This window comes from Mytilus californianus, unplaced genomic scaffold (genome assembly GCF_021869535.1).
Source record: "Mytilus californianus isolate M0D057914Y unplaced genomic scaffold, xbMytCali1.0.p SCAF_1, whole genome shotgun sequence".
Taxonomy (NCBI): domain Eukaryota; kingdom Metazoa; phylum Mollusca; class Bivalvia; order Mytilida; family Mytilidae; genus Mytilus; species Mytilus californianus.
Genome location: NW_026262581.1, coordinates 123,601,230 through 123,615,183, shown reverse-complemented (window position 1 = coordinate 123,615,183; position 13,954 = coordinate 123,601,230). Strand labels below are relative to the sequence as shown.

The following is a 13,954-nucleotide window of genomic DNA, read 5'->3' as shown; positions in this document are numbered from 1 at the left end:
CTTACTATGACATTTAACATAATATAATAATAAACAATTTACAATCTCGTCCAAGCTTAGTAACACTGCAAAGTTTGTTAAATGATCACATCTGCATTCAGTAACGCTGTCATTCATATATGCAGTTTCACATCCATCCGTAGCCCAGTTACCACCATTCCTAAAATATATTTATATATGGTGGCTCTTATTGGCCACTATGGAGATTTGTTGACGACTTCTTATATCAATGGGCTAAACACCGTTGGATGCAATTGGTTTGATGTGTTTGAGCTTTTGATTTTGCCATTTGCGAAGGGTTTTGAATTTTCCTTGGAGTTCGGTGTTTTTGTTATTTTACTTTTTATAAGCAATACATAGTCGAAAATATATATAATCGTCTAATAGTATATATTATGTTACTTTGTTTGCATGCATAACAGAGTATAGATTAATTGATCATTATTTCGTGTACAAGAATACGTGTAGATAAATCAAATAAAACATAGTTTATTTAAAGCTGACCATGTACTAGTATATAGAGTATGAGTGCGATCTTCGAAATAAGCATAGCATAACTGGGCCCAATTTTTTCTATTATGTATAAAACATTATTTTAAAAATAGAATTACTGACATAAATCTTATTATAAATGATTAATCAATGTTTTATGTTTAAACATTTGCAGTACTCTTGACAACATATTCATAAGTTAATAACACTCAAGTTATAATGTGGAAAATTTTGTCATCTTTCATTTAATTTAATCAACACTTGATATAACCGGGTGAGCTCCGAGGATGTTCAAAACAGAGATTTCTCTTTACTCACTTTAATCCAGTGTTTACGTAGAAATGCAATTCTCTTTAAGTACCATTCGAAAAAGAAATAATGTCACTGTGCTACTGCACTCAAAACACCCCAAAAAAAAAACAAACAAAAAACTTTACTTCATGAAATTTGTAATACTTACGGTAGGTCAAAATTCCAAAAAGAACAATGTTTCTGTGTGAGGTTCGACTACAAGACAAAGTAAATTAATTTGAAGTTGATACTTGAGACCAACAAGAGCAATACACCTTATCGCTATTCCCGCTTAACCCGAGAATCTGTCCCGCTTGAACTTTTGACGTCATACAACAATCACTTTTCCGTTGTAGCGTCAGATATTTTCTATTATTACGTTTTTATTTTTACTGGAACTTTTGTGATGTCCAGTAATGGTGGACAAATAGCGATAAGGTGTATTAAGTCACGTTCTACAATATATGATAGCCCATCTTAAACACATTCCATACTTTGATATCTAGTGAAGATATAGCGAGTAAAACGTTTCGGACGCAACAAAGGAGTAGGTTCAACAAGTCCCCAATGTGGTCCTTATTCCTAGCAATAATTTCATAATAGCATGTAAAGGTTTATATCATTACGAAACATATGTAAACAGTGACTAGGCAAATGTGTCTATCTTTTGCTTTCAGATCAGTATTCGCTATCTAACTTCACAATTAGTATAGATTTCAATGTCCCACCAAAATAATGGAAAACAGGTCAACTATGATTGTTTTTCAGGTCGGGACCGAAAATATATAGCGGATACGCCGAAAAAACAAATCTTGTAACATTTTTATATACCAAATAACATCTGATTTCAATAATTAGTTTATCAGACCTTGCGCTCTATTCTTCATAGGACTAAAGTAATTTAAAATCCAGAGGAATTTGTCAAAATTCACCAAAAAACTCTAAGTTTGACCTGTGTTTGGTGTAACTGCCAATATTCCATTACAAACGTTCTTCTCCACTTTCTCACATAATTTTCATCAACTTCAAATACTTTTCATTTCTAAATGAAGGACTTGATATCGGAGGCCAAACAAAGGCCATTAACACATGCAAGTCTTATTTTTATTTCTAAATAATTTGATAAACTAGCACACTGATTATCAACAAATTCACCAGTGCATGATGTCGACCTTACATAATTGATAGGTTTGCAAATGTTTTTTTTTCCCTTAGGTTGTTAGACAAAAAAAAATACACAAACCTCAATTGTTTCAAAATATAACTGAAGAGGTGGGCTCAGCTTATTCACAATTTGATCTTGTGGAATTGAAAACGCCATAACTGGTGACCCAACTATTTTCTCTGACACGCTGTAATAAATATAGCAATAATATCAGTTTACTAATGCTTAAAAATCTACATGACACTGAACACAACAAAACGAAAGTCGTTTCATTCTTATACATGCTCCATTTAAAGCAATGCTATACTGAGTAAACTCGATATCATTGAAATAAAATAAAATAGAATCTCAAATCAATTGCAAATATTATATTTTATCACCATGAGCAGAAAGTAAAAATGCATATTTAATTGCTCCAACACGTGTAGATATGACCATTTGCTATATAATGCAATGTAAGGATATAATGATATAACTGAGCAACACGAACTTCACCAACATCTAGGTTGATCTATAGTGCTCCCGAGAGGTAAGCAGATACTGCTCCACTAATGGCACCGGTTGTGTTGTAATTTTGCGAAGAGTCTCATCGCTCATTTGGCGATCAAGGAAAAAGAGGACGGGGTTTCGGTTAGGACAATTGGTAGATAACCATGCGAATCTGTGAAACAGATATTCCAAAACGGTTATTAAACGCGTGAGGGCGTTTAAATAAATTTCAAGTTATATCACAGTAAGAATTGTGAAAAAGGCAAATTTAGATTTCCAGTTTGCCCTTCACAAAATGTAGGTAACATCCAAAGTTTTCGTCGCCACTTCAATGCTACAGGGTAATAAAAAGAAAAATAACAAAATACCAAACTCCAAGGAAAAATCAAAACGGAAAGTCTCTTATCAAATGGCAAAATCAAAAGCTCAAACACATCAAACGAATGTAGAAAATAGTGGATTAAACCTGGTTTTATAGCTAGCTAAACCTCTCACTTGTATGACAGTCGCATAGAATTCCATTATATTGACAACAATGTGTGAGGAAGAAAAAACAGACATAACAGGTTAAAATGTCAAAAAATGGGATACAGTAGTCAACATGTTGTTATAATCTTAATCCCTATAAAACAAACAACTATGTCAACAACAAAAAACAAAATGGCATAAAGACACTCTATAAATGGCACATAAGCAAAAATGAGAGAAAAAAATACAAAAAATGACAATAACACTATAACACAATGGCGGGATGTATAAATAGCAAGCCACGCCAAAAATGGACTCAACAGTAAAGGTTAAAAACAAACAAAGACAAATAAAAAGAATACTATAACACGTAACTAAGATAAAAACAACGTCAGTACCTAGAATCTATACTTCAAGACCATCATGTATTATTTGTGAAGTTGATTCGGAATATTTATCAACAGGGATTTGGTATCTTCCGATGAACTTTTTTTTAGACATAACCCTGATTCATCAACTTTCTGCTCAGATACTGTGTAGAAGCTGCCAGCTCTTGATTACCGAATGAGTTGGGAAATGTATATCCCATATGCAGGCGAAGTTGGTTTATTGCTGCTAAAGTGGGGGGGGGGGGGGATTTATAATTTCAAAATTAAAATTGTCTCGTTTGTCATAGATTCTGATTCTGATTCTGATTCTGAGATGACTGCTGATGTTTATTTCGAGGTAGAAGTCTAAAAAAGAGGCAGAGGAACCATGTCTGTTGTTTCTTTAATTTCTAGTTCTGGAGTATATATTAATGATTAAAAATTGTTATACTAACGTCAATTGAAGGCAGTAAAGCTGTTGTATTAAAATTTAGCTGAATGAAATAGTTTATCACTTTTCAACAGATTTTGCATAGCAGTCTTCTTGGCATAAATAAAGGCAACAGTAGTATACTGCTGTTCGAAACTCATAAATCGATAGAGATAAAAACAAATCCGGGTTACAAACTAAAACTGAGGGAAACGCATCAAATATAAGAGGAGAACAACGACACAACAAAAACACAATATTAAAATGTAACACACACAGAAACGAAATATAATATAACAATGGCCATTTTCCTGACTTGGTACAGGACATTTTAAGAAGAAAATGGTGGGTTGAACCTGGTTTTGTGGCATAACACATGAATTAAGGTAGACAACCATCAAGATTAATAATGTGTACATTCCTGGATTGTGTCATATTCCTTATTGTGCATTGCCACTTTCACGGTCAACGCACCCGGTATCTTTCCGTTTGAGATAGCACTCCACAGTTAGAAAATAAAATTAAAATTGAACCACAAAATATTAAATCATCATCTATTCCTGGCTTTGTAGTACATTAAGCCAATTGTTTGTGTCATCCATGTGCAAATGTATGTAATAAGTATCTTCCATAGATTTTCAAAAGTTAAAAGGGTGAAATATAATTCGTTTTTTGTGTATCCTTGGCAACATACTGCATTTATTTACCATGAAATATTGCAAAAAGGGGGATGAAAATGTCACATATTCCCCCAAAATTTGGTTCAAACAAGAATTTCAATCCCTTTGAGTGATACATTTTCTGTAACTATTGATATTAATCTACCAAATGAGCAAATGAAAATTGGGTGTCTTTCACCTTTTTTTTTTCGTAAAATCTATTCACAAAGTCCGTGTGACAAAAAGTTACAATTATTTCCGAACCAATGTCTGGTATGGCTATGAAAATATACAGAAAACAGCCCATAATACAGACATTACACAATCTTGATGTTTCTATAAACCAACTATGAAAGCTATATCAATCTTCAGCTATCCAAAAATGAATTTGATTGCACACTAGCATTCATATTTGGAAAATCCACAAGGGACAAAATGCGAAACTACACACCTAACTGTGGAGTGCTTCCTGAAGTTCATTCACTCAGGCGTGTCATTTCGGAGTCTTTTATAGCTTTCTATGCGGTATGGTGTTGGTTTTGCTGATTGTTGATGGCATATAGTTGTTAACTTCTATGTCATTTGGTCTCTTGTGGAGAGTTGTCTCATTAGCAATTATACCTTATCTTCTTATTTTTAAATATTATATACATTACTTGTTACTGTTTGGTAGCAGTTGTGACATAGTTCTATATAAGACAGCTGTGTACTGAACTGAACCATTTGCTATAAAATAATATATATACATATATAAATCAAATATTAGATCAATGTCAGAAAAATATCAACTTTTTTAATGCGGCTTAGAAACTAGGGAAACTGATATTGACCTAATACTGTTTTTATACTGCAACTAAGAATGGCTACAAAAAGTTATACATATATTAACACAAATAATGAAATGCAATTTCCATTCTTAAACGAACCTCATATTTTTTAAGAAAAGTGACGTGGTATGAAATCGACATTACACGAAATATCACTTTGACACTATATCTGGAAGATTAAGACAACCGGAAGTGTTCTAGCTGCAGTATAAATTCATATATAGGATATATAACAGCAACTGTAGTATTAATCCTTATAAAAAAGAAAATCATCAAAGAAAACAGGCTTATAATTTGTAATGCCAGAAAACTCATTTGTGGAACAAAATATATAGTAATATTCTTAAAATCACAATGCGTTGGTAGGAACTCTGTATAAAGTAAAATGTTGTTCTATCGACTATTTTGGTTATCAATGGAATATGCCCCTCTCCTCCATAAAAAGGAAATGCTAGTCCAATTTTTCCATTCCGAAGACATATTTCATGTCGTTTGCTTGTTTGCTTGCTTAACATAAAATTTTATGATTTTATGGATACCTTTATTCGAAACCAAAATGAATTTATACTAGCTTTGAAGACAACTCTGATATCCCACAAGTTTGGTGGAAGTTTTTATTGACCAAAGTTTTAGCGGTCCTCAATATATATATGCTTAACGTGATAGATATGTAGAATTTTAGCTCTGCCTTACATTTATTATTATATTCTGCGGTTTACATGTTGTACTGTACTAATATATTATTTATTTATGCATTTCTGTGTCCTGTGTGTTCTTGCGTTTATTTGTACTGTATTCCTGACACGTAGTGTTGTCGTTTTAGCGGTATTTTTAACATTGCCATATAAGCGGAAGGTTTGGCTAGCCATAAAACCAGGATCAACCCACCATTTTTTCTTAAAATGTCCTGTGCCAAGTCAGGAATATGGCAGTTTGTTATCTAATAGTCCGTTTCTATGTATGTTGGCGTTTGTTTTTGTTGCAGTTCAATGTATCTGTTGTTCCGTTGTTTTTTTCTTCTTATAGTTGATGTTTTTCCTTCGGTTTTAGTTTATAACCCGGATTTTTTTCTTTCGCTTAATCGATTTATGACTATTGAACAGCACTATACTACTGTTTCCTTTATTTATCATTCCATATATACGAAAAAGATCTGTAGCAACTGCTAAAAGAATGTATCTTTGCACCATCTTACGGTTTTTATAGATTACAACTCGTCCGCTATGACCGTTTCTGCAGTGACGTTTTTGTATTTCAATGAACGTAATCTATGTATAACTGGTAAATTATTAAGTCAGAAATTTCGTTACCACAAATTACCCAAAACCTTTACTAAATTCTTCCATAGATACAAAGATTTGGTTTGGAAGTTTGACTTTACCTATAGAAAACTTATTTCAAACGGAATAGCACATCCTAATTTTTACGAAGATATTGTTTACCGAGACTGGAAATTTTTATACGGTCCGGGAAAGGTTATCAATTCAACGTTGTAAATAGATCCTTGAATACTTTTTATTGGTATGAATATTGATATTGTTATCAGTAAATTAAAAACTAACTAAATATTAGTGTTATTTACATATGCACATTCACGTTTCTACAATCTGTCGATACCTGTATCTTGGCATTGCACAAGATTATGTTTGTCACCGACTGTTAATGCCGTCTTTACACTAAATTCATTGGGTGTTGGATGCGTACTGCTTGATATTAAAGTCTAAGATACATAATGTTTTATTAGTTGGTATTGGCTTTGAACTAGCTGTCAGTAACTGTGAGTACTCTCAGATCTGTACTTGGTGTCTTTTTTGTTGTGGGGATGTATAGATACCTGGCCACGTCAGATCTGTGTTTTTGTTAGTTGTTTTTTTCTGCTTGGTATCGATCTAATGAGTTAAGACGTTTTCAACTGATTTTTATAGTTTGTTATTATGTTTTACTGTTACACCACTGTCCCAGGTTAGGAGGGGGGGGGGGGATGTTGCAGCAAAATAGTTTAATCCCGCCACATTCTGTGTTTGCCTGTCCTAAGGTAGGAGCCTGTAATTCAGTGGTTGTCGTTTGTTGCTGTATATCCTATTTTTTTTTATCATTGGTTTGTACATAAATCAGGCCGTTAGTTTTCTCGTTTTTGTCATTTCAGGGCCTTTAATAGCTGATTTGGCGGTACGGGTTTTGCTCATTGGTGAAGGCCGTACGGTGACCTATAGTTGTTAACTTCTATGTCATTTAGTCACTGTTTGAGAGTTGTCTCATTGGCAATCATACCGCATCTTCCTTTTTTATATCTCCCCGTTCGGCATTGTTTGTCGTTCCATCTTTCCTTGTCGGATAATGATTGCCAGCTTGATATGTTACAAATATTCGAATGTCGAACTGTAGAACTTCAGGCTTAATGTTATCGATATTGCTTTTATATAACTTAAAAGTCTTAACTCTAGGTTCAATAGATGAATTATTCTCACTCTTTAAACTATTGGCAATTGTCTTTTCTAATAGAACTACTTTGCTTGGAAAACTCGTTGTTTTATTTAGAATTTCATGTCCTGGAAACTTAACGTCACCAATATCTGCATTTCCAATTTCTAAAACTGAAATAAAGAAAAAAGTTCTTAATAACCTAACAATATAAATGGTCAACAAATATCTTTGTGTAATTTTAGTAAAAATGAAAAGAGTGAAATTTTTGAAGACAAAATTGTTCTTAAAATAACTTTCAGAATGTATTTGTAAAAAGGCTTTAAAAAATAAATTCTTAAATTTTGGGTGTTTTTTACTACTGTGGTTTTTCGTTTATATTTTTCATAATTTCTTTTACTTATAATAAGAGCTTAGATACTTCCATTATATATCAAACTATCAAAACTATAACTTAAGATTTATCTTTTTCTATAATCACTTCTGAATGCAAATATAATCAAAAATCAAACGTTAATTGTTCAGTGTTTTTTCTTTTAAAAAAATCGAATACCACTTGATGTTTTGATAAAAAATACCTTTTTGATAAATAACTGAATGGAACAATATTTTACGTTCTACAAACGATAAAATATCACAGTTCTTGAAAATTAAAACAGCTACTCAGAGTACTAGTTTGATCAACTGGTACAAATTCGATACATGTCAAAACTAACACATTTTCAAGCTAGAACTTTGATTTTAAACACAAAAAGATACCCACGCCGCCGCACAAATATGATTATCTTCTCTTTAACCTGTTGGACCCGAATAACATTTATTTGTGCAGATACTCTGGTAGTTTTTACAATAGTGTAATATTCATCAATATCAATCCATAATTTGAGAAGTTACAATTACAAAGCACATGGACAGACAGACAGACGGACATGTATTTCCTATATACCCCTCAAAACTTGATACATTTACTGGTATAAGAGATTGCTCGTTATCCTTAAGTAGTATCATTAAGCAGTACTTACGGATGTTAACAAAAATTGTAATTATAAAAATGATAACCTTTTTTCATGGCAAAATTCTAAAATAAGAGAAACTGCTCACAGAACATAACATGCATTACATGAATTACCATAATGTTGTACCGAACAACAAACAGCATCAAACACTATACCAGACTTTCCCAGGAAAATCGAAGTTTAAAAGCTGCATAATAATCAGAACTCATACTGCTACGGGTTCAATAAAGAAATATCAGGAGACTTACCAATATTTTCTCCGACAATACTTCTAGATTCGTTTTTTTGAAGGGACTTTAAAACTGATTCGCTAACATTTGACACAATGCTCATCATTTGACCTGCTTTATTTTCTCCAGTCTTTATAAAATATAATAAAAAAAACCGTTGAGTATATTTAAACATTTAACAGCTTACATTAAATACGTTCATAATTGTAAACAAGACAATTTAGACTTATTAAGTCAAAAATATATTTTTAAATCCAATGACCAGTCCGTTTATTTTTTCATCCTTTGATATATATGCAAGTATTTTTTCCCAAGAGTTTTCTTTATATAGTTATCCTTCAGCCTAACACATTATTTTTTCTTGAGTTTGTATCTATTTTCAATAATTTTGCTTTCTTTAGTAGAAAGATAGTAGTATAATCAAATTCCTAAATGAAAAGAATATAGATTGCAAACCTTGCTATAAAATTCTTTCCATGACTTGTCTGTTTTACTTGATAATATGTTATCTGTGGCAGCAAAAAAATCCTAAAATAAATCAATCTAAAATCACTTGAAGAAAGAAATGATGATATAGTAGCGACAATTTGCAACTTTTATATGAAGGCGAAAACCAACATTTCAAAACCAACAACATATGATTAACAAGAAGCTGCACGCGTTGTCGTGTTGAGCATATCCTAACTTGTATTTCAAAGTTTTTTATTACAGGAAGTAGATGCTTGTCAGATCAGCGTTCACACTTTCTTAGTCATAACTGTCAATATGCTTATTACATATGACGTCAGCTAGTTCATTAGTTCCTGAGAAAATGAGAAGAAGAAAATTATTGCACAAACGGTCAAACAGATGGTACCATTGCTTTCATTAATTCATTTTGTTTAACCTTGTAGTATAAGAGTAGAAAATTGCATCTGCAGCTAGGTTTTTCATCCGATCCAAACAAAATACTTCATTCCTGCTCAGTTAAATTGAAATTTGTTTCAGAGTTAAAGATGAAATAGGATTTTCCATAGATATTCGTGCCATTAATGCTGCTATGCATGAAACTAAACACTTAACTATTGTTTGTTGGGGGTCTTGCAGTTATAATCCACTGTATCTTAAAATCAATTTGAAAAATTATTTCAGTGGAAAACATATTTGAAAATAGACTACATCTGACTGCAGGTTATCCATCTGAAAAAAAAACAAATTGGGATCGTTTTGCGAGTTTCCACGTATGGTTACTTCAGATTTTGGTTAAGATACGCAAAGTTATTTTAAACAAGAAATAAAAATTGTTCTAAGGTTCCTATTGAGAAACTACGAGCCATCAGTGCCATTATTTTTGCCACACGAGATGAAATGAGGATCGTTTGTGAAAACTCGTCAATTCAATTCAACTTTTTTTTATATCTTTAAGCCCAAAATTACCAACCTTTGCGGAAATGTTTCTTGAATGGTTTCACTAAACTTTGTAATGTAAACCTGGTATCTCTGATTAGTTTGTATAACATTGCCTCTGTTAACAATAGGTTCTGATTCGATAAATCAGATTTTATTCAGCAAAAGTCTTTTTTTTATATAGTATATTGATTATCATATTTTCAAAACCATGATTTAGGCTTTTTTGGTAAGTTTGAAATTCCTGAATTGATCCTAGCAAAAACTTAATAACAACAGACTAAATGTATATATAAAAATTGATTATTTGATCAATCGAATCGGTATTGTATAAAATACGGAGAAGTAGAATAAATACCAATGAAACACCATTCCAACAGAGTTTAATTGAAGCGGATTTTGGCAACTATAGCTACCATAAGGCCGCCAACAATGAACAAACTCAAACCGTATAGTCAGCAATGACATGGCAAAATGTGATACAATTCAACCGAAAAAATAATGGTCTGATTTATGACAAAAGTAATAAACGAAAACCAAATATGACAGACAGAAACCAACGGCAACCACTGAATTACAGACTGCTGACTTGGGAAAGGCACATAAAGTGTTGCATGAATGACAATACTATGGTTGTGGTTCAGAATGGTCTTCACAGTAGATCACAAAGAACCCTATAAGACACACATGAGTACACTTTTCCGAGTTACCTATTTTAAAGATTGAATTTGCAATATGTATGGATGATATTATAATAGTTGTATAAAATGTGTGGTTATTTTTTAGATGTCAAAACAAAATATTTAGAGGATATGAAATATTTAACTTGAAAATACGTGACTTTGATAAAAAGGTTTCAAAGTGAAATGTGTAATTCATATCATTTTACTTGATGCAAAGGCTTTTCGAATCTATTTCGTTTAAAGAATACTTTAAAGCATATACGAAATATACATGACAGTAGTTTACCTATGTTCAAATGGCATGGATTAATTAAGAAGATACAAATGAGGATAACAAAAACGGAGGTAATGGCATAAACTCTTAAAGGAGCGGACTGGGTACATCGACAGAGTAAGCGTCGCTTCCTATGCATCTACCAACCGCCATGTGAACTCACACTCAGTTAAAATGTCTCAACCGGGAATAGTATGAAATATAATTCTTACATCTGTTTCCTCTTCTGTAATAGTATCCTCTCTATAAGAAACAATTTCTGATGCTGCTTTTAAAATCTCTACACCGGATCTGATATCACTCGCAGTTGTTTTGTTGCTATTTAAAATATCTTTACTCTCATTTGAAAACACTTTCAAAACATTAGCCAATTTATCCACTTGTAAGCCATCTTGGATATGGTGTAGCTGAAATAATTTAGCTAAATATTATTCACAAACTACTGGAATATTCTTGTCATATAAAAGCTTAAATTTATAGAGAAAAAAATCCTCAACTTTCACGGGTGTTATTCCATCAAAACGAATTCCTTTAAAGGGATTTTCAGATGTCTGAAGATTATTTTGTGTTCGTTTTAATTGTCCTACATTTGGTCATGATCAGAACGATCAAACCACTTTTTATCTGATTTTCTAATGTTCCAATGAAAACATAGATAACGTTAAAGCATTTAACAAAGAATAACAAATATTGTCGATTGTTATTATTTTCAGCCAGATGTAAAAAAATCAGTAAATAAAGTTGGCTTTGAATGAAAGTTTGGAAAAATGTTATTCCAAATAGTTCAAGCATTGATAATCTGATAGCTTACTTGTTCTGAAATCGATGCAAATACTGTTCTAGTGCATAACACTAAGTTTGGTTCTCTCCACAGGCCTGTGTAATTATTAAATTGACAGTATCTGGAAGCTAAACCTGTAATTTTACAAAATGTTCATCAAATTTTACCCATGACAATTGCTTTATTTGTTGCTTATCAAATGATTTCCTTGATTAAGGTTAAGAAACTACATTTCAAAGGTTATCTATCTTGGTTCAATTACAAATGCTTTCGCAAAAGTTGTCTCCTTAAAATATTGCCAGTACTGGGTCACATTTTACACCTACTAATTATCAAAATATATCTAACCTTTTTAAAGTTTAATTGTAGATATTCTCAATTATAATGTCATTTTTTTTCGTTTTAATTATTTGAAAACATAATATTCAAATAAGAATGAGTAATACACAAGGCACGATAGGTGAACGCATACCTGTATATCCAGATGGGCACGATTGTTTATTGGTGATACCAGGATAAGTTTTCTCCCATGTTATATTGTTTGCGTCAACTTCTTCTAGACATGGTATAATTTCTGCAAGATTCATGGAATATAATAATGAATGCGATAAAATGTAGATGTGCAAATTATTAATTGATGATGTGTACAACAATTCTATTTTTTAAAATGGTAAACACTTAAGACGACATTATCTGGTCACTTAATTGTGACGTATTCTATAAGACATTCTGACAAAGTTGATTGATATTCTGATTGAATGTTTCCTTGCATTAATACTTTATATAACGGATAAGCATACTATGTAAAAGGTCAATAAGACAGCAATGCAAAGACATAAGAAAAAAGCAAAAGACATCTAGATGTCAACATACGGTATGTGTCATATGGAATTTTTAATCATCAAATACATATTAAAATGTACTTGAATCTTAAAAAAAAATGAAGTAAATGTTAAAGCAAAAAAGTAAAAAAGCGAAAACAAATGTTTGGCTGTTCTCGTTTTTTTTAATTAACTTTTTAAAAAAATTAAACTTATTTATTCTGAGTTTATTACCATCAAATGGTTAACCGAATAATTGTTTGACACGAAGACTTATAATATCCTGAATAATTATAAAAAAAACATAAAATTGAATATAGATTCAGAAAATTACATTTTAAAAAATATAAAACAAAAAATGCACAAATGAACCTTTAGGAATACCCTGTATACACTTACTAGGATTAATTACACTAATTGTCCTGGTTTCGGAGCAATCTTCGTCAGTTTTCCAACTACACCCAACAGTTGTATGGGTTTTCAAGGTGGTCAAATACAACGCTGCAATGTTAGCACTGAAAATCACCCGGGAATCTATAATGCCAAACACAGACTTTGTAAGATTTTGCTGGGCATAATTACTTCAGTATTAATATGATAGCTGACAAAGTTAACCTACAGTTCTTAATATTCACAGGACCAATATAAAAATAAGGAGATGTGGTATGATTGCAAATGAGACAGTTATCCATCAAACTTCAAATGAAGTTGATTTAAGCAATTGTAGGCAACCGTACGGCCTTCAACATTGAGAAAAACCCTTACCGTATAGTCGGCTACGAAAGGCCCTGACATGCAAAATATGAAACATTCAATTGAGAAAACTAACGGCCCAATTTATAACAAAATAATTCACGTAAAACAAATATGACAGACATGAATCAACGACAACCACTGAACTACAGGCTTCTGACTTGTGACATGCACATAACGGATGTAGCGAGGTTAAACATGTTAAAGGCGCCAACCTTCTCCTAACCTGGGAGAGCGGTGTCACGCCATAACATAAGAACAAACTATACAATACAAGAAACGAAATACAAATATGAGAAAAAGCAAAAACTGACAACCGCTCAACTACAGGCTCATGACTTATGACAGGCAAATATAGAATGTTGCAGGTTTAAACATGTTTGAAGGCGCCAACCCTCCC

The 13,954-nt window shown here is 32.1% G+C and overlaps 1 protein-coding gene across 3 annotated transcripts in view; it reads right to left on the bottom strand.

The window, feature by feature from the left end:
* Positions 1-13,954, bottom strand: part of LOC127711501 (adhesion G protein-coupled receptor F5-like) — an 88,867-nt gene that overhangs the window by 29,148 nt on the left and 45,765 nt on the right. For all 3 annotated transcript variants that reach the window (XM_052217586.1, XM_052217577.1, XM_052217595.1), the window contains 11 exons: positions 13,201-13,335; positions 12,453-12,554; positions 12,011-12,114; positions 11,412-11,606; positions 9,313-9,384; positions 8,875-8,986; positions 7,658-7,783; positions 5,019-5,088; positions 2,027-2,135; positions 953-999; positions 43-160 (listed from right to left, as the gene is read on the bottom strand). In XM_052217586.1, coding sequence (XP_052073546.1) covers positions 43-160; positions 953-999; positions 2,027-2,135; positions 5,019-5,088; positions 7,658-7,783; positions 8,875-8,986; positions 9,313-9,384; positions 11,412-11,606; positions 12,011-12,114; positions 12,453-12,554; positions 13,201-13,335 — 1,190 coding nt within the window. The remainder of the gene's footprint in view (positions 1-42; positions 161-952; positions 1,000-2,026; positions 2,136-5,018; positions 5,089-7,657; positions 7,784-8,874; positions 8,987-9,312; positions 9,385-11,411; positions 11,607-12,010; positions 12,115-12,452; positions 12,555-13,200; positions 13,336-13,954) is intronic.